We start from the raw sequence: 24,134 nt of genomic DNA, 5'->3' as shown, positions 1-24,134 counted from the left end.
TCACAGGACGCTGCCCACAGGGCGCTGTTGGTTAGATTTTTTTGATTGGTGGACTATTCTCAGTCCAGCAGTGACAGTGAGGTGTTTAAAAACTCCATCAGCGCTGCTGTGTCTGATCCACTCATACCAGCACAACACACACTAACACACCACCACCATGTCAGTGTCACTGCAGTGCTGAGAATGATCCACCACCTAAATAATACCTGCTCTGTGGGGGTCCTGTGGGCTAACAAAGTATGTAGAGAAACAGATGGACTACAGTCAGAACTACAAAGTGCTTCTATATGGTAAGTGGAGCTGATAAAACAGAGTGTAGAAACCAGGAGGTGGTTTTAATGTTATGGCTGATCAGTGTATGTACACAATTTCTAATAATTTATAATACTGATAAATATCTGAACATACTTCAAATTCAGTGAGCAGCCTTCTCAGAGAGGTCACACTATTTTACTATCATTTGTTTTTAAAATAGACTGTCCAACAAGCTCATGGTCTGGTGTCCAAATACTTTTGGCATTATAGAGTTTGTGTCTGGGGTACGATTTCAAGTCTTGTTTACACGGTGCTGGAAAAACTGTCTGTCCCAGTCAGGCTGTACCATCAGCAGGACAAGAACCCGAACTAATCCGAGGGTAAAAGAGAATGAGGAGTTGGCAGGGTGAGCACACAGATGCTCTCTCTCTATATCACTCTCTCTCTCTCTCTCTCTATCTCGCTCTCTCTCTCTATCTCGCTCTCTCTCTCTCTTTGATTAGCTGTGCTGCTGGCGTTCTCTTCTCCATGCTGGGATGATGGTGTGAATTTAGATGAAGGAGAAAATCTTCCTCCTCTGAGAGACGTTTGAGAAGTTTCAGTGATCAGGCAGAACAGATGGATTTTCAGCTGCTGGTTTGATGGTGGATTTCTTCTATTTATTTTTTTCAAACCCAATTTCTGTCTCTGCTTCATGGTGGAACCCAAAAATGTGAAGGGAATTTAGAAATAAAACTCCTGTTCAGTGGCGTAACTAGGAGCTCATGGGCCCCAGTGCAAAAAAAAATTTGGGCCCCCCTCAACAAATTTCATATATATATACTGTATATATATATATTGGTCTAGTAATGTTAAGCAGGTTACACAGATTCCCAAAATCCCTTGCTGTGCACTCACTGTATACAGTAGACCCTTGAGTTACGAACGGTTTACCATACGAACATTTCAGGTTATGAACGATCTTTTTCAACTTAATGTACGAACAAATTTTGGATTACGAACAGAAATCCGCAAAACACGTGACGTCATGAACAAGTTAACTCCGACCGTCTCTCTCTCTATATATATACAGTGAGCGAACATTCGGACAGCGGATGGTGTTTTTCCGGTGATTTCTTTACATTTTGTAAAATTCAATATTGAGCCTAAAATATATGCAAGTCCACGAGACCATGGAACGCATTAACAGGTTTCCCAAACATCCTTATGGTAAAAAATACCTTAAAACTCAACGCCTTTTAAACTCCACGCCACGCCCCGAACGAACTGACGTTCAGTTTTAAGGTACCACTGTATGTAAATATATAATGTAAAACCTGTAGATAAATATTAAAATTGTTGAACTGTACTACTGTGGAGAAATTTCATTTACCTAGGCACTGGTTGCCTGATGCTTTTAGGATTCAGTTTAAAATCTTGGTTTTTACATTCTAGGCGGTGCATGGTGATGGACCAGAATATATTTCTGACCTTTTAGTGCCGTATTCCAGTGCCAGGACTCTGAGGTCCTCCAGTCAAGAGCTTTTAGTTGTCCCTAGGACAAAGCGGAAAACGGAACCTAAGTTGTGGAATACCCTGCCCTTGGATATTAGACTTGCTGGGTCAAAGGGGATTTTTAAAAGAAGGCTTAAGACATATTTTTATACCTTAGCCTTTGAGAATGGACACTAGATGATGTTTTCTGTTTTATTGTTTATTAGATAGAGCTGCACTGTTTGTATGGTTAATGTCTGATTTTATTCCATTCATGGATGTAGCCGGGTTGTTTTTCTGGTTTTATATGTATTTTATGTGTGTTTTATTTTTGTTTTATTTCTTTTATTCATATTGTATCTTATTGATTGTGAAGCACTTTGTAGCTTGCCTTAGAAAAGTGCTATATAAATAAATGTTTACTTACTTACTTACACTAGAACTTAAGCATAGAATACAGAGAAAAAGGCGAGAACAAAGCAAGCCTCCCAACAAAATAATGCCTCTCACTCATGTAAACATTTACATTTACGACATTTAGCAGACGCTTTTATCCAAAGCGACTTACATTACTGCAACAGTATACTGTCTAAGCAATTGAAGGTTAAGAGCCTTGCTCAAGGGCCCAACAGTGGCAACCTGGCAGTGATGGGGCTTTCGACCAGCTACCTTTCGATTACTAGTCCAGTTCTTTAACCGCTAGGCTACAACAGACTATTACAGTTATTAAAAATGTATTTCCAGAGGAACAGGAGGCCCGTGGGCTTAAATATGAGTTTGGATGCTAGCTACCTTTCGATTACTAGTCCAGTTCCTTAACCGCTAGGCTACAACAGAGAATCGGACAATTACTGAACTACAGGTCTTGGTTCGCTTCTCGCAGGAATTATGAACAATTGGACCAGACCAGACGTTTGGTTTTTCTGATTTTGTCTGTTAAATCCAAAATCCTTTAAATGGAGGTCCGTTAAATCGAGGTTCTACTGTACTAAGATTTAATCCACATCAGCACAAACCAGTGTAGAAAACCAGTAAGGAAACAGGAATGCACCAGTGAATACGAGAAGATCTGATCAGATCTCAGGACTCTGAGACTTTATTGATTCTCTCTTGTTAAACTTGTCTCATGCAGTAACATCAGGATCTCGTGGCCTTTTGCCACATAATGTGTGTCTTATAATTTTGACATCACTTTTTGCATCAGTTTGTATGCAGTATTTCTTATGGAGCTTCCACAAATCAAACTTTAGACCAAATCAAACTTTATGCTGTCGACTGAAGTTCGGCGGTTCAAACCCTGATGAGTCAGTAAGCTGATAGTCAGGAAGCCCCAGAGTCATGTTCTAAAACTTATTACATTTATTAAAAAAGTATTCCCAGAGGAACACGAGGCTCATGGGCTTAAATATGAGTTCGGATGCCAGATTTCCCGTTGCTGACGTGATGCTACAGTAAGGCCTTGTGGGAAATTACAGTAGATTGTTGTAGAGTCGGGACCGGACGAGGCGACTCCCTGTAGAAGAAGGTTTTAATATTTACATAAGGTGGGTGAGGAAGTGCAGCGTTCAAGGTCGTGATTAAACTGGGAGTTTAAAGTGGTTTCCTGGAGAAGTGTGGAAGCGACCGGCTTCATTCAGCACTAATTACTGCAGCACGTGTTTAAATAACGAGAGGAAATGATTTCAGCTATTAGAAATAAACGTCCTTAACAGCACACGTGAAGCACTGTGATCGTGAAACGATGGCTGCTGTGAAATCACTGTTAACTAAACCTATGTTACATAACCAAAAGTATGTGGACACCTAATCGCAAGCTTGTTGGACCAACCATTTCTCTTTCTTTTTGGCCATAACAGTCTTAACTCTTGTAGGCTTTCTACAAGATTTTAGACAAGACTTGTATCTGTGGGAATTTGTAACCTGGCTTAGCAATTTGTGTGCCTAAAACCTAAATCTATTTATAACAAAAGAGTGTCCGCAAACATATGGACTTATAGCTTATATATTCAGAACAACATCTTTCTAAAAACATGAACAAATGAAAATGTAGCTGCCTTGGAATGATTTGTAACTTTGATTAGAGTTCCAGAGTGTCTTGGACCCCAATAGGACCCTCACTGATCAGATGATGTTTGGGTGGTGGATCATTCTCAGCACTACAGTGGCACTAACATGTTCTGTATACACTAATCAGCCTTAACATTAAAACCACCTCCTTGTTTCTACACTCACTGTCCATTTTATCAGCTCCACTTACCATATAGAAGCACTTTGTAGTTCTACAATTACTGACTGTAGTCCATCTGTTTCTCTGCGGGCTTTGTTAGCCCCCTTTCACCCTGTTCTTGAATGGTCAGGACCCCCACAGGACCCCCACAGAGCAGGTATTATTTAGGTGGTGGATCATTCTCAGCACTGCAGTGACACTGACATGGTGGTGGTGTGTTAGTGTGTGTTGTGCTGATATGAGTGGATCAGACACAGCAGCGCTGCTGGAGTTTTCAAATACTACTGTCCACTCTATTAGACACTCCTACCTAGTTGGTCCACCTTGTAGATGTAAAGTCAGAGACGATCGCTCATCTATTGCTGCTGTTTGAGTTGGTCATCTTCTAGACCTTCATCAGTGGTCACAGGACGTTGCCCACGGGGCGCTGTTAGCTGGATATTTTTGGTTGGTGGACTATTCTCAGTCCAGCAGTGACAGTGAGCGCTGCTGTGTCTGATCCACTCATACCAGCACAACACACACTAACACACCAGCACCATGTCAGTGTCACTGCAGTGCTGAGAATGATCCACCACCTAAATAATACCTGCTCTGTGGTGGTCCTGTGGGGGTCCTGACCATTGAAGAACACCATGAAAGTGGGCTAACAAAGTATGCAGAGAAACAGATGGACTACAGTCAGTAATTGTAGAACTACAAAGTGCTTCTGTATGGTAAGAGGAGCTGATAAAATGGACAGTGAGTAGAAACAAGGAGGTGGTTTTAATGATATGGCTGATCAGTGTATATGTGTGTAGCAGGTGCAGCAATGTTGTTGAGATTTTTAAATTTCTATTAGGAACACATTTCCTGTGCTGGTTGTAGGTGGACAGTTAGAGACACAGTGTGTGCTTATTTCTGTTTAGTCCTTTATCAGTGGACACTTTCTGGACACAGGACGCTTTTGGCTTTATATTTTTGGGTGAAGCGCTGTTCTCCTCCCAGCAGTGATGTTGCGTTGCTCTTTCTTCATGGTCTGTATTTTATCCCCAATTCCATTAGCTTTCTGTTTAAATGTTATGTTTTGATCTGTAGGTCTGCAGCTCTCAGTCGCTATGTGTGAACTGAGCGCTTGGCGAAGCAGGAAAAACATCTAGCATGTTAAATATCTGGACCAGACTGTGACTCAGAATCCTGTAGTGTGAAAGGCATTGTAAGCTGGTTGCGAGTGGCAGCGAGCGCTACGTCGAACTACTGCAGATGAGAACGCCAGATACGGGGTGACCTGGGGGAGGAGTGTTAAAGCGTGGGACAGGGGCGTAATATAGTTTCTATCAGAATACATCAGCACACACACAAGATTTACAGTATTTTGTGATCTTATCGTTCACGCCAAACCATAATACCCACGCTGCATTGCAAAAAATATTTATTAACCTTCAACTCAGTACAGAACAGATGATCCCTGCTGGTCATGTAGCCAAATCCACTCGGATTCATTTCTTTTCCTACTTTCTTTTACGTTGCACATCAGTGCACAAACAACTTTGATCCCTCGCTACTTGTTGACGTGTATTTTTGGACGTGGTATCATTAAACCCCTCGTCACTCCTCACGATTGTTTTAGTGACAAAACTTAGTTTTGGAGAGTGGACAGATTCGCCTGTGATTCCTCCTGGTGATAGATGGTGTAGTGTGTGATCCCCTATCGCCGATCAGTCGTGTAGTGCGAACTGTACAGAGATCTGACGACTTGGAATGTGGTGTAGTGTGAACCTGGCGTAAGTTGCTCCTGTGTGAAAGTAAATATAAATAAAGGAATCTGTAAGTGTGTAATAGCGTGTGATAGACTTGCACTCTTTTATATAAAGAAAGAAAAAGACCCTGAACGTGCATGTTGAAGATAAGAGAACACTAAAAAAGAGATCATGCCTGGATTCCGGTGTTCAGTCTTTTTCGGGATCCACCGGTAGCGTGTGGGTGCTGGAGCTGGTGAACTTTTTTAGGAAGCTGCCCACGTTCCCAGTAGTTTAAAAGCAGAAGTGTTACATAATGCCATGTGGGAGTTCACTGGTCAGGACTTACGTTTGGACTTTGATGTTGTGATGATATTTTACAATCCAGAGTAACTCGAGTATAAGGACACACACACACACCGCGACACACACTCACTTTATTACTTTCAGCATTTTATTCACTGAACAGTCTACAGAACTCTCATCACTGAAATACACAACATAGAGTTTAGTTGTTTTGGGATTATATATATATATATATATATATTATTTAAAATATATATTATATATAATGCAAAGCATTAAACATAATAATAATAATTGCAGTATCCAGTCTCTGCTTTAATGGTTTTAATGGGTTTTTGGAAGTCATGCAGGTTTTGTGGTCAGGCTGGATCTAGCTGAACTGGGTTAATGGTTTTGAATTGGTTTAGGTTGATGGTCAGGCTGATTCTAGCTGGACTAGTTTAATGGTTTTAATGGGTTTTTGGATGGTGGTCAGGCTGGATTTAGCTGAACTGGTTTTGATGGGTTTTTGGATGGTGGTCATGCTGGATTTAGCTAAACTGGTTTGATGGTTTTGATGGGTTTTTGGAGGCTGGTTTTAATGGTTTTTTTTAGGCTGGTCAGACTGGATGTAACTGAACTGGTTTTGATGGGTTTTGGATGCTGGTCAGGCTGGATCTAGCTTAACTGGTTTTAATGGGATTTTGGATGCTGGTAAGGCTGGATTGAGCTGGTCTGGTTTAATGGTTTTAAAGGGGTTTTGGATGCTGGTAAGGCTGGGTTGAGCTGGTCTGGTTTAATAGATTTAAAGGTATTTTGGATGAATTTAGCTGAACTGGTTTTGATGGGTTTTGAATGCTGGTCAGGCTGGTCTTCAGTGTGGAGCGAGTGGTAAACGATACATAGGCTGAAGTTGTGTCTGCTCACCAGATCTGATTAACGCAGTCATCTGAAACTTCTCAATTACTCTGATCAGCTGTGTGAATGTGTTATGACAGTTCTGTATCTGGTCCACCAGAGGAACAGATTGTGCCAGTCAGTGCTTTAATGGAGTTAAACGGAGCTGATAGGTGCTAAATGGACGTTTTATGGTGTTAGCACTTGTAGCTAATGGAGTGCAACCCCGAGATCCTCTTTCACTCTGATCTTCAGATTAAACGTCTCCATCGTTCACTGTGAAGAACCAAACTGAACAGTGAGTAAACTTCAGTTAAACCAGTACTTACAGAGTTAATGGACTCTGACCACTGACCGATCGTTTATGTCCTGAACATCATTACTCCACTGCAGCAGTGCGTCGCTACATTTCACGGCTACATGTATGTGGACACGAGTGCTTTAGTCACATCAACTGCTAACAGCTGTATAAAATCAGTGCTATTAAATGAATTTTATTCTACAGTATAAACCCTGTGGCAGCTACTTTTCTGGTGTGACTGACCCTGTCCACAAAGCCAGAACCATAACATGAATCCTTTATTGATCCTGATGGGGGAGTTTGAGTGTTACAGCGTCTCCAGCACAGCGTTAGAAACAGAAAGGTGTGAAAGGCGTTGTGAGCAGGTTGCGAGTGGCAGCGAGTGCTATGTGGAACTACAGCCAATGAGGCCAACGCAGGATACGGGGTGACTTTTTAAACACTTCATTGTCACTGCTGGACTGAGAATAGTCCACCAGCGGCCCGTGGGCAGCGTCCTCTGACCACTGATGAAGGTCTAGAAGATGACCGACTCAAACAGCAGCAATAGATGAGCGATCGTCTCTGACTTTACATCTTCAAGGTGGAGCAACTAGGTGTTGGTGTGTCTAATGAGTGGACAGTGAGTGGAAATGGTATTTAAAAACTCCAGCAGCGCTGCTGTGTCTGATCCACTCATACCAGCACAACACACACTAACACACCAACACCATGTCAGTGTCACTGCAGTGCTGAGAATGATCCACCACCTAAATAATACCTGCTCTGTGGTGGTCCTGTGGGGGTCCTGACCATTAAAGAACAGCATGAAAGGGGGCTAACAAAGTATGTAGAGAAACAGATGGACTACAGTCAGTAATTGTAGAACTACAAAGTGCTTCTATATGGTAAGAGGAGCTGATGAAATGGACAGTGAGTGTAGAAACAAGGAGGTGGTCATAATGTTATGGCTGATCGCTGTATACTATGACATTAGTGACATATGACATTGTTATGATGTCAGCTAATGCTTAGCACAAAGTCTTGAACTCACCCTCTTGGAACAGCATTGAGATGAATTGGAATACTGACTGTGAGCATGGTCTTCTTGTGCAATGTCGGTGCTTGACCTAACAAAGCTCTTTCACTTTGATGGATGTAACTCCCACAGACACAGTCCGTAATCTTGTGGAAAGCTTTCAGTGATGAGTGCAGGCTGTTATTGCCAGCGAAGAAGAGTGGAACAGTGGGACAGTGGTAGCCTATTAGGTAGAGCTTTGGCCTATCAATTAAAAGGTTGAGAGTTTGAATCCCAGCTCTGGCTTGCACCCACTGTTGGGCCCTTGAGCAAGGCCCCTAACCCTCTCAGCTCCAGGGGCGCCATACAAACGCTCTGACTTTATGCGAAGAACGAATTGAATTGTACTGTACACATGTAAAAGTATATATGACAAATAAAGGCGTTCTATTCTATTCAAACAGAGCACAGTCCTGCAGTTATGATCTTTTCACTTTAACAAGCTCAGATTGGATCATGGTTACGTACCCGAGTATTCCGACCAAGCGTGAACATGTATTACCAGATTGTTTATACTGATGATCACTGAGATGAAAAATATAGGCTGAAAATATGAAGAAATGCTGTGGGATGGTGGGAGTTCGAAACCATCATTTATTTAGTTTGTGTTCGGTTTCACTTCATATGCACTGGTAGCTATAAATCATTTCCTGCTTATTTTACACAGGGTGTCCCTCAGGGATCGACTCTAGGTCCATTATTATTTCCACTTCATCGATTATACAGTCTTTCTGGAAATGTGGAATGGTTTTCGTTATTTGGACCCTTTTCTAGTGTTAAAATAGTTTTCCAAAAAAAAAAAAACCTAATCATTTTTTTCATGCTTTGTGACTGGTGACTTCGGTGCCTAGATTAAAGGGGCTAGTTTGACTGAGCTGCAGCCATTACAGTAGAAAAGTGCAGGAAGCTTTTTTGATGCAAATTCAGGTCTCAAGATCATCTATACAAACAACTGTCCATAAATACACTGTACGTGGAACAGTGGCGGCTTTAACAGGGCAGGACAATTACTCAGACTGTTACCTCGATCGTACTGAAAAGTAATGTGTCTGCCAACAAACTGTACATTACATTTTATTACATGCATCACATTAAAGCCGGTGGTTTAATGCATTGTTGTTTTGCTGGTGCAGAATCACGTCCTAACAGAGAAATGAGGAGAAACCATTTTGAGGGAAACTGGAATGGGAATGATTCCTAATGGGAAACCATTAAGGCCAATTTAGGATGGAAGTGAACTGGGAGGATTTATGCGAATGAGACGCTAATGAGGTTTGGAAGCATTTCAGGAAGGAAACCAGAGTGAACTGAGTAAGAATGAGAGTGAATTTTAATTTATAGAGGCACTCTGGACTTTATGGGAAAACATTCATCCCAGTTTGTCTTTCCTAGGTGTCCCAGTACTTTTGGCCATTTAGTGTAGGTGTCCTTATACATTAGAGTAGTGTACTTACAAAAGTAAAAGTACATTACATACACTGATCAGCCATAATATTAAAACAACCTCCTTGTTTCTACACTCACTGTCCATTTTATCAGCTCCACCCACCATATAGAAGCACTTTGTAGTTCTACAATTACTGACTGTAGTCCATCTGTTTCTCTGCATGCTTTGTTGGCCCCCTTTCATGCTGTTCTTTAATGATCAGGACCCCCACATGACCACCACAGAACAGGTATTATTTAGGTGGTGGATCATTCTCAGCACTGCAGTGACACTGACATGGTGGTGGTGTGTTAGTGTGTGTTGTGCTGGTATGAGTGGATCAGACACAGCAGCGCTGCTGGAGTTTTTAAATACCGTGTCCACTCACTGTCCACTCTATTAGACACTCCTACCTAGTTGGTCCACCTTGTAGATGTAAAGTCAGAGACGATCGCTCATCTATTGCTGCTGTTTGAGTCGGTCATCTTCTAGACCTTCATCTGGTCACAGGACGCTGCCCACAGGGCGCTGTTGGCTGGATATTTTTGGTTGGTGGACTATTCTCAGTCCAGCAGTGATAGTCGGATGGCAGAGCTAAGATTTGATACGATGTATTCTCGTGTGCTAGCGTGTTTTACCGCTCCGCCACCTGAGCGGCCGTATGGGATACGCCATCAAGGGGAAATGCCCCTCCACCTCACCACAATATAGCGTATAAAGCTTTTGGTCAGAGCACTTTAATGGAATTGGTGCCCTGCCCAGTGTGTTCCTGCCTTGTGACCAGTGTTTCTGATTCATGATTCATCCAGGGGAATTGAACCCAATGGGACCCTGACCAGGCTAAAGCTGTTGATGTATTGAATGTATTGAAGAATATTATATTTTTATATTTATATTTAGTCCTGATTCTGATTTTTCTTTGTCATTCTTTCTTAATTTTCTATTGGATTATCTCAGCCTACATAACGCCTGTTTACCCTCGTCCCATCCAAAACACGGACCACCAGTCATACCCAGAATGCGCTGTAGAAATACCGTTTTGTTTATTTTGTCCTCATCCCTCCGTTCCGGTGCTTATTACTCCCTCGTCTTCCTCCTGCACCGATCTTCTCCCTCCTCTGTGGTTTGTTTCCTCCTCATTGCAGTGTCAGTGAAGCTGGTAGCTCGGAGACGCTGAGGCGGAATAATAATCTTTACGTCACCTTTAACTTCACGTTAGAGGAAACCAGCGAGCGCTGGTGTGGCAGAAGTGCTTTTGTTTTCTACTGTTGGGAGTTTATGAAAGGTTTTAAATTGGACTCTGTACAACGTTTATTGATTCAGCTGAAAACGTCCCGAGACCTGGAGAATGTTGATGAATAAATGGCTTATTAAAGAAGTTTTCTAGTCTTTAACTTTTGATGTAGCTGGTTTATTTTTTCTCCTTTTGTCTTATAATGATGAGTTCGGTCTGTTACTTTTATAAGATTGTGGGTTTCTTTTACCTGCAGGTTTACACAAGATACGGGAAATGCTACACATTCAACGGGAATAAGACGATGTCAAGAAAAATGAAGCAGGGAGGGATGGGAAGTGGCCTGGAGATCATGCTGGACATCGAGCAGGACGAATATCTGCCGATCTGGAGAGAAACAAGTAAGAGGAGATTCATTGATTGTTTTACTACTGCTTTATCCTGGTCCGGGTTGCCACAGTTCCTGGTATTTGACTCTGACTTGCTGTTCTCGCTGTGAAACCTGCTGTTCTGTTTCTTTATAAAAGTGTGTCCTGTAATATTATTCTAATAACACTTTTATACCCTGATTTCCTGTCTGTCTGCAGATGAGACGTCTTTAGAAGCGGGGATCCGAGTACAAATCCACAGTCAGGATGAGCCTCCGTACATCCATCAGCTCGGATTCGGAGTCTCTCCGGGTTTCCAGACCTTCGTCTCGTGTCAGGAGCAGCGAGTAAGAACCAGCACACAGATACACACATCATTAAATACCTGATTTATTTCTTATTACATGTTTTCCTGTCCCGCTCTGTGTAGTTGACATATTTGCCCCAGCCGTGGGGGAACTGCCGCTCCTCCTCTGATCCATCCATCCCCGGGTACGAATCGTACAGCATCAGCGCCTGTCGTTTACATTGTGAGACTCAGCTGGTCCTGCAGGAGTGTCAGTGCCGCATGGTGCACATGCCTGGTAACTATATAAATCATATTTATTGTACTTAAATATGGCCGAATGTATGTGGACACCTGATTATGAACTTGGTGACATTACAGTCCTCAGCTTTGTTTGCTCTCAGTCATCACCACTTTGGGAAGGCTTTCCACAAGATTTGCAGTGTGTCATTTTTCAGGTCACGTCTGTAGGTTGGGCATTGACCAAAAAGGTCTGGCTTGCAAATGATGTTCCAGTGCATATCCACAAAGTTGAATCAGTTCATCTGGACACAGTTTTGTTGTAGAGAAACGTTTCGTCACTCATCCCAGTGACTTTTTCAGTCTGAGCTGGTGGTGAATACCCCCAACCTTATATGCAGACGATTTGCATAACGACTGATCACCGCACATTACATAACAATGAAACCGGTGATCAGGTCCATAAGCAAATCACAATGAGCATTAATTACAGTGGCCATGATTGGGGTATAGCTCCTATCACGGCGTTGTAAGATGGTGAGAGATGTACTCTCAGACCCCCTCCCCGGTTAAGAGATGGCCGTTCCCTCTTCACATACATGGCCTCTTTGACTCCTCGTTCAAACCAGCGTTCCTCCTTGTCAAGTATCTGCACATCTTTATTATTAAATGAGTGGCCGCTGGCTTGCAGGTGGGTGTAAACCGCGGAGTCCTGGCCAGAAGAGGTCGATCTTCTATGCTGGACCATCCGTTTCGCCAGTGGCTGTTTAGTGTCACCAATGTACAGTTCCCGGCAATCCTCCCAGCACCTAACAGCATACACTACGTTACTCTGTTTGTGTGGAGGGACCCGGTCCTTAGGTGAACTAATTTCTGGTGTAGCGTGTTTTGGGGTTTGAAAGCAACTGAAACACGGTGTTTGAAGAATATCCGTCTCAACTGAATCACCACTGGTTTGCACTTAGACAGCGCCTCCTCCCTTCGATCCACTGGAGCAGTGTTACAATGCCGTGATAGGAGCTATACCCCAATCATATGTGAAAGGCACACATGGCCATTGTAATTAATGCTCATTGTGATTTGCATATGGACCTGATCACCGGTTTCATTGTTATGCAATGTGCGGTGATCAGCATATAAGGTTGGGGGTATTCACCACCAGCTCAGACTGAAGAAGTCACTGGGATGAGTGACGAAACGTATCGCTACAACAAACCTGTGTCCAGATGAACTGATTCAACTTTGTGGATTTGTGTACCTGGATTATTGAGCATGCATCAAGACGTTCCAGTATATTGTAAATGTATTCAGTGTGGTTGGGTCAGTTCTCTGGAATAACAATAACAACATCAAGCTACATTTTTATGAACCTTTCTATATGCGTAATGGTGTATTAAACTGAACAGTTAGAATGGGTGTCTGCATTCTTTTGGCCGTGAAGTGTACAGGTATATGTAATAGTAGGAATGATGCATTATTGACTAGCGCACCTTCAATATTTTATACTTTTTACCGCCTGATGGAATGAGCTAGAATTTATTTATACAACCAGTCGGCGTGAAACCTAGTGAGCTGCCTTGCTGCCTACTGCCTACCTGATCAGCTGCCTCAGTAGAGAGGATTCTAATAAGACATCGACGTATAAGGCAGATTATTTAGACGCACTACTTAGACATCGATTACGGCAATTATGTTACAGTTAGCCTCAGGCCATTCAAACCGATGTGCTGAGCGGCACAACCCGCTAGCACGCCAGCTAACATCTCCCTCTGTGTACCGAAAATGGTTAAACTGTCCCTGACGAGCCCGAATTTGCAAATAAACGACACTTGTGCACCTTTATACAGATTAAAAATCATTGAGAATTTATTTACATTTGAAAAGAACTCCGTTGGTTGCTCCGCATTCGTCCACCATGTTTGTCGTTTTTTGTGAGAAAAGTCGTGCTGCACTGAATGCTGGGATTGCCTTCAGTGCTGAGGAAGCATCGGACGCTCCCTCGTTATTTAGTCAGATTATCACTCAGAATTAAGGCACCTTAGTAGGAGCATTTTTAAAAATATATATTTTATTTATGCATTTTCTCCCTTTTAGCGCATCCAATTGCCCGATTGCGCCATGCTTCCTCTCCACCAATGCCGATTCCCGCTCTGATTGAGGAAAATGAAGCTAACCCATGCCCCCTCCGACACGTGGGCAGCATGCCGTATCCATCTTATCACCTACACTTTGACGAGTGCAATGCGGATCAGCACTGTGTACGGAGAGACACACCCTGAGAGCACTCTTTTCTCATCTCTGTGCAGGCGCCATCAATCAGCCAGTAGAGGTCGTAATTGCACCAGTTATGAGAGAGAGACCCCATCCGGCTTAGTCCCGCCCATATCTGAACAACAGGCCAATCGTTGTTCATGTGGCTCCTCAGCCACGGCAGGCCGAGCTGAGATTCGATACGATGTATTCGAGATCCCAGCTCTGGTTCCAGCGTGTGTTTTTACCGCTGCGCCACCTGAGCATTTTAAGGTTTCTAGGAATTTAGACGTGCCTTCTTCTCAGAGTGTAGGATGACGTCAAATGCGTCTATGTAGAGAGATCACCAAATTTTCAGACAGACCCCTTACGTGACCCCCTGCTTTTAAATAAAAATAACAGAAAAGGTTTGTGTCCTTATTTATTAGTCGTGCTAATGAGTGATCAGAGCGTCCAAATCTCCGAGCTCCTCACCGGTATCTAATGGAGTCTGGATTCATTTTGTCTTTTTCTAACATCTGCGAATTAAATGAAGCTTTGTTTCATAAATGTTAGCTCAGAGCGATGTGTCTCACGTGCCACAATTAGGTTCTGCATTAATTAATCACCACGCTGATGAGCTCTGGCCGTTAGCGAGGACCTGGCGTGCTGTGAGGGGAGGAAATCAATGATCGGTTTTTAAAGACTTTTTAATACGAGCATCAGGGGGTTTGATGGAACGGGGTTGAGTGCAATCTGAGTGCTAAGTCAGGAGGCCACTGCACAAAAAAATAGAAATGATAACAGGTGATTATCTAACAATTTAATTGTATTTTTAGGACACAAGCAGAAAAAGTAATTGCCCCCTTGCAGATTTCCTGTCAGTAATCAGTAAACAAAGCATGAATGGAGCGAGGTACAACAGGGCGATAGCACATGAACAAGTGCAGTGCTGCTCAACTAGACTAGAAAACGGAAAGCTTTATGTAGAGAAGGTAATCGGGTGAGGAACAAGCCGCCAGTGTCAGTCAAGTCAAGTCAAATGTATTTATATAGCGCTTTTTACAATAGACATTGTCTTAAAGCAACTTTACAGAATCCAGGACCAACAGACCAAAAACCCCTGTTGAGCAAGCCGAGGGTGACAGTGGCAAGGAAAAACTCTTTTAAAATTATAGGAAGAAACCTTGAGAGGAACCGGACTCAGCAGCGACCCCCATCCTCTTTGGGTGACCTGGAGGATAATTTAAATAAATAGGAGTTACACAAATCATACAAACAATAATAATAATTGGAGTTTTTCATTGTTCAGTCCAGTCTGTGATAAAGCCTGTAGTGAGTCTTTGATATTTTTGGTGCAAACACACCAGGTTTCCGTCACATCTGGCAGGAGCAGCATTGTTGGCACGGAAGTCTCGACTTCATTCCTTAACCTCGGTTGGGTAAACAGGTTTCCATCAGAACCACCTGGGGGTAAAACAACAGAAAATGTAGTTAAAAATGTGAATTGAGTAAAATTTTTCTCTCAGTTTTGCAGAGAGTAGCTTTAGACTCCGGCACCCCTAATTATTACATCATAACTAAAAGGGAGAGCGAGCATCTATCTATCTATCTATCTATCCATCCATCCATCCATCCATCCATCCATCCATCCCAACCAAATGATATTCTTCCAGTTGGCGCAGTGGTAAATCACTCTAGCCCTCATCCAGGGTTTAAATCCCCAACACTGCTAAAGGCTTTCATTTGTGCATCCACATGCAGAAGGAGTTTGTAACTGCATTGCCGCATCCCTGACAAAGATAAAGCATCGGTGAAACATAAAAATGAAATGAAATAAAAATGAAATGCTGTCCTGTTGCATGATTTTGCCCCTCTGCACAAAGCAAGGTCTGTAAAGACACTGTTTAATGAGTTTGGTTGAAGATGAATTGATGAATTGGAACCCCTTTTCATCTAACCTCAGTTCCTGACCTCAGTAAACCAGTCCTCAGTTCCATAAACCTTCACTTATAATTATTTCTAACAGCATCTAGACAGGAAAAGTTTCTGTTTTATTCTTTATTGATTGTATTCATTTTGTGTTTTCCTTTTTAGGCATCGCCGACATCTGCACCCCTGACCAGCTGAATTGTGTGGACAAAGCACTGGGTAAGTCCAATTTTCCATTTTTCATACTGTATAAGAAACCTCTGAGGTAAAAGCTGTGAAACAGGAATACATGATCAGGAAACATTTACACAAATGCATTATTAATGATACAGAGAGGAGAAAATATGTTTACATTTACAATTTCATCCAAGGTGGCGCAGTGGGTAGCACTGTTACATCACTGCATGAAGCCTTTACATTTAGTCCTTTCCATGTGCATGTTCTCCATGTGTCTATGTGGGCTTCCTGCGGGAGCTTCCTTCCATTCAGGTCAATTGGAGATACTAAAATTGCCCAAGTGTGTGTGTGTGTGTGTGTATGTGTATGCCTTGTGATGGACTGGCGACCTGTCCGGGGCGTTTCTCGCCTTTCGCCCAATGAATTTTTGCATTTTCTCCCATTTTCTCCCTACTTTAGCGTAGTCAATTTGTCTTCCTCTGCTGGGGGATCCCTGATTGCATTTGAGGTGAGTATATTGCTGCTCACGCCTCCTCTGACCCGTGTGCAGCCCTTAGCGGAACCCATTCTGCACAGGCGCCTCTCTATCTGCTAATCAGGGTCCTTACACAGCGTTTAAAGACCCCACCCACATAGACCGGTCATCCCACCCTAGCAGAATCGTGTCTGCTGCAGGCACCACCAATTATGCCCGCTAGATGTCTGTACATATACTTCTAGTAAAATAGGACAAGATTTAATTTCCAGTACACACCACTGTCTGTGAGCTCAGCACCAGTCTGTAGATCCTCTGAGCTGCTGTTCTTGCCTCTTCATGTTTTATGGAGCTCATAAAATTAAAGGATTATGTCTTTTTGAGGAGACGATGATGAGATGATCTGTGAACAATAATGAGCTTCCTCATCTAATTGTTCATAAATGTCATTATCTGCTTTGTCAGATGGATTTCCAGCCTCATTAAAGATCCAGTAAAATCCAGATGAACAGATCTCACTGTAACCACCACTGTGTGTGTGTGTGTGTGTGTGTGTGTGTGTGATACAGATGTGATGCAGAAGACCTCGGGTGAGTCCTCGTGTCCATGTGAGACTCCGTGTAATCTGACCCGCTATGGTAAAGAACTCTCCATGGTGAAGATTCCCAGCAAAGGATCGGCTCGTTACCTGTCCCGCAAATACCAGAAATCAGAGGAATATATCAGGTAAAAAAATAATTAAATAATAATAATAGTAATAACAGTAATAATATAATAATAATAACAATAAACAACAATAAAATAAAATACCAGAAATCAGAGGATTATATCAGGTAAAATAAATAAATAAATAATAAATAAATAAATAAATAATGATGAAGATAAAATAATAATAATTATAATAATTTAATAATAGTAATGATAATAAAATAATAACAATAAACAATCATTTTTTAACAAAACATACCAGAAATCAGAGGATTATGTATAAAAAAAATAAAAAAAAATAAATAATGATGATGAAATAATAATGGTAATAATAATAATAAAATAAGAATAATAATAATAACAGTAATAAAATAAAAATAATACTAGCAATAAACAATAGTTTTTAACAAAAATACCAGAAATCAGAGTATTATATCAGGTAAAAATAATAATGATAATAAATAATAATTATAATAATAATAATTATTATTATTATTATTACAACAAAAATAATAAAGTAATTATTAATTTATTAATCTGAAATATATGTCGTTTTTTTTGCTTGTCATTTGTATTAATAATTATGAAATGTTATGTGATGCTTTTTTTTTTCTTTTACATTTGTAGAGAAAATTTCCTGATTCTGGATATCTTCTTTGAAGCTCTGAACTATGAGACGATCGAGCAGAAGAAAGCGTATGATGTTGCCGGATTGTTGGGTGAGTATTCGATCCTTTTCGACTTTATTTATCGAAGTGATTTATTTATGTATGATTAGTTAGAGAGCTCGGTTACTGTGTTTTATTACTGCTCTTTATATGGTGGAACATCCTCCAGTATGAAACTCTGAGATACTGAGAGACAACAATCAGGAGACAATCAGTTAGATAAAACTAATAACATGCTTCTAATTTTTTTTAAATAGTTTGAGGATGGCCCTTTCCTGTTCCAGAATGACCATAACCATGTGCATAAAGCAAGTTCTATAAAGACGTGGTTGTTGAATTTAGTGAGGAGGAACTTGTTGTATACCTCCATCGTGTTTTCTATTAATGACACATTTTAATGGTTTGGAAACTGACAACACTAAGTTTGGGCACATTTGTGAGGTCAGGCTCTGATGTTAGATAAGAAGCCCTGACTCACAATTAAACAGTGTTCATTGTGGTTGGGGTCAGGGCTCTGTACAGGCCACTGGAGTTTCTTCACACCTGCCATGTCAAACCATGGACCTTGTTTTTAGCACAATAACAGTCATGCTATATAAAGTCATTTTATATACCTTGATCAGCCATAACATTAAAACCACCTCCTTGTTTCTACACTCACTGTCCATTTTATCAGCTCCACTTACCATATAGAAGCACTTTGTGGTTCTACAATTACTGAATGTAGTCCATCTGTTTCTCTACATACTGTTTTAACCTGCTTTCACCCTGTTCTTCAATAGTCAGGACCCTCACATGACCACCACAGAGCAGGTATTATTTAGGTGGTGGATCATTCTCAGCACTGCAGTGACACTGACATGGTGGTGGTGTGTTAGTGTGTGTTGTGCTGGTATGAGTGGATCAGACACAGCAGTGCTGCTGGAGTTTTTCCAATACCGTGTCCACTCGCTGTCCACTCGCTGTCCACTGTCCACTCGCTGTCGCTCATCTATTGCTGCTTTTTGAGTTGGTCATCTTCTAGACCTTCATCAGTGGTCACAGGACGCTGCCCACGGGGCGCTGTTGGCTGGATATTTTTGGTTATATTTGGTATAGAGAAAAGCATGAGTGTTTTTATAAGGATTGAGCTCTGAACTCCACACAGTGGTGTTTTCCTTCAGGACCAGAGTGTCACACTGCTGGACGTGCTCTTATTTCCTCTACGTTCTGTTTTAATCTCAGGTGATATCGGAGGACAGATGGGACTCTTCATAGGAGCGAGCGTCCTCACCATCCTGGAGATCCTCGACTACATTTATGAGGTAAACCAATGGTAATGCTTGGGTTTGTATAATAAATGGTCCAGTTTGGTGAGCTAATCTGTGAGAAGTATCATGGCTAGCACTGATTCTTACGTCCATCCACACGTTGTTCCATCTGTCACCCTCTGTGCAGGTAATTAAGTTCAGGTTGCAGCGAGTGTTGAAGCCACAAAAAGAGGAAAAACATCAGCAGCAACATCAACAACCGCAGCAACAGCAGCATCAGCAACAGTGCAGCACTGTAGCTACAGTAAATCTACAAGATACAAAGATCAAGGTGAGATTACAGGTTCAGTTAAGCCATCAGTGAAGGTCATCAGGGTCCGAAAACTAAATTGCACACAATTTAAAACTGGGCGCCCAGGTGGCAGGTAGCACACCAGCGCCGAGATTTTTAAACTCCTCGGTTCGAAACTCTAGATTATGCCATCTAGTGGGTATAGTTAGTAGTGCCTGCAGGGAGGGTCTTCAAACGCTGTGTAAGGACCCTGATTGGCAGATAGAGGCGCCTGTGCAGAGTGCATGGGTGGAAAAGGGTTCCGTTAAGGGCTGCACGCGGGTCGGAGGAGGCGTGAGCAGCAATATACCCTCCTCGACTGCAAAAGATCAGGGATCCCCCAGCAGCGGAGGACAAATTGACAACACTAAATCAGGAGAAAATGACAGAAAACAATAAAGAAATTTGTTTTTAACTGGCCTTTAAAAGTATTGGGGAAAGTTTATAAAATAGTTTCACCTTATCTGTTTGTGTTGTTATTATTTTATTTATATCTTTTTTCATTATGTTTTAATTTGTGAATTCTTTTTTGCCAAGCTTCAGAAGTTTCTGCACACGTTATTGTGTTGTGAATTTGATGTTATAATCACCATTTTTATAATCAATCTACAATAAATCAACCAGAATAATGAAGTAAAAACATTCTATTATTAGTTAGCCATTATTACCCATCAAATCAAAATTTTGAAATCTCCTATTCACAAACATATTCAGACCCTTTTTTCAATACTTTGTTAAAGCCTTGATGTAGCAGATACAACTTGAATATGTTCTATTGTTCCCAGTCTCAATTGTAGAATATAATAGAATGCCTTTGTCATATTTACATCGATCAGCCATAACATAATACCCACCTCCTTGTTTCTACACTCACTGTCAATTTTATCAGCTCCACTTACCATATAGAAGCACTTTGTAGTTCTACAATTACTGACTGTAGTCCATCTATTTCTCTACATACTGTTTCAACCCCCACAGGACCACCACAGAGCAGGTATTATTTGGGTGGTGGATCATTCTCAGCACTGCAGTGACACTGACATGGTGGTGGTGTGTTAGTGTGTTGTGCTGGTATGAGTGGATCAGACACAGCAGCGCTACTGGAGTTTTTAAACACCGTGTCCACTCACTGTCCACTCTATAATTAGACTCTCCTACCTAGTTGGTCCACCTTGTAGATGTAAAGTCAGAGACAATCGCTCATCTATTGCTGCTGTTTGAGTTGGTCATCTTCTAGACCTTCATCAGTGGTCACAGGACGCTGCCCACGGGGCGCTGTTGGCTGGATATATTTGGTTGGTGGACTATTCTCAGTCCAGCAGTGACAGAGAGGTGTTTAAAAACTCCAGCAGCGTGCCTTTACCGCTGAGCTACCAATGCTTATACCGAGAACCCACCAAGAGCCTCTTCAGCTATCAAAGACCCAAGAAATGAAATTTTGTGTTGCTTGTACTTGCAAAGTTATTTAATAGTCTATCACTGTAAGTTTACTTTAGGTTAAAATTTAAGTAAGAATAAATGGTCATTAAGAAACCAAGTGATCTAAAGATTCTGATAAGTTAAATTAAGAAGTCACGGTTTGGTATAACCCTGTATTTTGAACAGCTGATGAGAGAATCTTGTGTTATGCGTGTTTTGTTTGTTTACTACCAGGATACAAGTGAAAGAATAGAGAAAAATGCAGAAGGAGCAACATTCACCAAAACCTTTCTCCCAAACCACCATCACCACCATCATCATCATCGTCGTCGTCATGAAGACTTCGCCTGCTGACCAACACACTGGACTTCCATCTGTGTTCCGGGTTATTTTTACTTCAGCATTGAAAGCTACAGCCAAAGCTGAACTTTAGAACCAGACGGTGTGTTCGTGTACGTGTGATGAACTTCAGGACAGCAGAGATGCTTCAGAAACGGGTTCTGGATTAGTACTTTAATATTTAGTGTTTTCACCATCTGTAAGTTTTTGTCAGAATGGTGGAGTAAAAATGCCATCATCGACCCAAAGGACTCATACAGGTCATTTTCAGCTAGATGATTATGTTGGAACGGACTGAGTGAGGTTCTTCAGCGATAACTGAGAACACTGTAGAACATCTTAACTGTAGAACCATTCCAGTGTGGATCAGATCAGTAGCATCTCTGTATCCGTATCTCTAGGATACACATGCTTAACGATGTTCTCTTTATATAAATAAAGGGTTTGTCATTAATCTCTGAAACTATATTAAATATATAATTAATTTTGTAACATGGTCTCTGCAGAGTTTTTAAAATGGGATGATCTATTTATGGGTAAGTGTTTTTTTTTCAGTGATAAAATCTGCTAAATCCACATATACCGATCAGCCATAACATTAAAACCACCTCCTTGTTTCTACACTCACTGTCCATTTTATCAGCTCCACTATAGCTCTACAATTACTGACTGTAGTCCATCTGCATGCTTTGTTAGCCCCCTTTCATGCTGTTCTTCAATGGTCAGGACCACCACAGAGCAGATATTATTTAGGTGGTGGATCATTCTCAGCACTGTAGTGACACTGACATGGTGGTGGTGTGTTAGTGTGTGTTGTGCTGGTATGAGTGGATCAGACACAGCAGCACTGCTGGAGTTTTTAAACAGCTCACTGTCACTGCTGGACACACCACCACCACCATGTCAGTGTCACTGCAGTGCTGAGAATGATCCACCACCTAAATAATACCTGCTCTGTGGTGGTCCTGACCATTGAAGAACAGCATGAAAGGGGGCTAACAAAGCATGCAGATGGACTACAGTCAGTAATTGTAGAGCTATAGTGGAGCTGATAAAATGGACAGTGAGAGTAGAAACAAGGAGGTGATTTTAACCGGTGTTTTTTTATTGGTGTATAGTCTGTTATTATTTTAACTATAAATGTTTTTTGTCTATGCACATTTGAGTTAATTACATCCATATTTTTCCCCCTCAATTTTCCTCCCAGTCTAGTCGTATCCAGCTGCTCGATTGCATTACGCTTCCCATCTTCTGATGTTGACCTCCACTCTGACTGACGAAAGCCGTGACTATCACTCTATAACACACGTGTGCAGTAGTCAACTGCATCTTTTGACCTGCATGAGGCAAGTTCATATGCTATCAGCTTTGTGTACGGAGTCACACCCTGATCAACGCATTATCCCTCGACTCTTCTTTTTATACACAAAAACTACTAGTGCAGCAGCTGGAGTTCTGGCTGAAACAGCTAAAGAGCATCAAGTAATGGTCAACATTATTAACATCCTGAATATTAAATACACCATCTCCTGAAATAAAGCTTGGACATATAAACTTATATGTTTGATATAGAAAAGCACAAGACAAAATAATTAAAATTTTTTCATTATTTCCAATGTCTTCCTTCTTTCTATTACTTATATCAACTTCTCCACAATCTCTAGAAGTTGCACACTTAACTACTTCAACATCAGCAGCTACTAATTGCCCTTGTGGCACTTACTTAAGAGACTATGCTATTTTTTTAATCTTTTTGGATCTTTCTGAAGCAATTTAAACAGTTTTAAATCACTGGTTCAGAAAAGCAGTGGTTTACCTTCTAACTAAAATGTGATTGTATTAGTTTATATGAAAAGGATTCATCTGAATTTACATCAATAGGCTACTTAAGGCAGATGCTCTACTGGTATTCCACAGGGCTTGGTGCTTGGTCCTTTTTTGTCTTTCCTTTAGTCCTATTGAGATGTACAGTAATATCTATACATGACTTTTTCCATTCCATATCAGCGGCTACCAACTGGTGTCTTCAATTTCTAAACATCTAAACATGTAGTCTACAATTATTATTTTTGATTTTACCAAATCTCACACTTAATTGAAATTGCCCTTGGGACATTTACTCATGAGTCCATGCTATTTTTTTAAACTTCGAATCAATTTACTTAGTTACAAATCACTGATTCAGAAAAGCAGTGGTTTACCTTCTTACTCAAATGTGATTGTATTAGTTTATATGAAAATGATTCACCTGAATCCACATCAATACTCTACTGGTATCCCACAGGGCTCGGTGCTTGGTCCTTTTTTTTGTCTTTCCTCTAGTCCTATTGAGAAGTACAGTAATATTTTTCTACTCCATAGGTTTGCACACTCATCTCATCCTGACTACTAACATGTTGCTAATCATATATTATAAGCATTAATTATACAGATGAATGAATAAATGAATGAAAGAATACTCTGCATAGTGTGGAATGATTAGCTGTCAGATTATGTCAGACAGTGCAGGATTCTACAGTACATCAGAAATATCTAATCATTTCTCCTTAATGCTCCCTGGTGTCATTTTAATCATCATGTCCAGGATGGTCTTACTTTATTTCTTCTAGCTTTTGCTACTAATTCAAAGCACATTAGCTTACTTCTGCTAGCTCCCTGGTGGTGCCTTTGAGTGCTGGCCTCCAAGACTCAAAATGAAAGCTTCTCTGCTTGATGGCAGCTGCAAAAAGTAAACAGTCACTGTTAATAGTGAGAATTTTAAATACTTAAGCTTTAAGCCTTAGCTTTTAAGATCAAATTAAAATCCTAAAATTATTTCTAATAAAAAAAGAATAGAAAA

General features: G+C 41.1%; 1 protein-coding gene across 1 annotated transcript in view; it reads left to right on the top strand.

Moving 5' to 3' along the window:
• asic4a (acid-sensing (proton-gated) ion channel family member 4a) overlaps positions 1-21,787 on the top strand; it is a 54,985-nt gene extending 33,198 nt beyond the window's left edge. Inside the window, exons 2-10 of the mRNA XM_063005584.1 lie at positions 11,130-11,274; positions 11,461-11,588; positions 11,672-11,825; positions 16,094-16,147; positions 17,150-17,306; positions 17,916-18,007; positions 19,181-19,260; positions 19,394-19,537; positions 21,191-21,787. Coding sequence (XP_062861654.1) covers positions 11,130-11,274; positions 11,461-11,588; positions 11,672-11,825; positions 16,094-16,147; positions 17,150-17,306; positions 17,916-18,007; positions 19,181-19,260; positions 19,394-19,537; positions 21,191-21,310 — 1,074 coding nt within the window. The 3' untranslated portion in view covers positions 21,311-21,787. The remainder of the gene's footprint in view (positions 1-11,129; positions 11,275-11,460; positions 11,589-11,671; positions 11,826-16,093; positions 16,148-17,149; positions 17,307-17,915; positions 18,008-19,180; positions 19,261-19,393; positions 19,538-21,190) is intronic.
• The last annotated feature ends 2,347 nt before the right edge of the window (positions 21,788-24,134 follow it).

The sequence above is a fragment of the Trichomycterus rosablanca genome, chromosome 12 (assembly GCF_030014385.1).
Source record: "Trichomycterus rosablanca isolate fTriRos1 chromosome 12, fTriRos1.hap1, whole genome shotgun sequence".
NCBI classification, from domain to species: domain Eukaryota; kingdom Metazoa; phylum Chordata; class Actinopteri; order Siluriformes; family Trichomycteridae; genus Trichomycterus; species Trichomycterus rosablanca.
The sequence above is the reverse complement of the archived record's forward strand: the minus strand, read 5'-3'. Positions and strand labels throughout refer to the sequence as shown.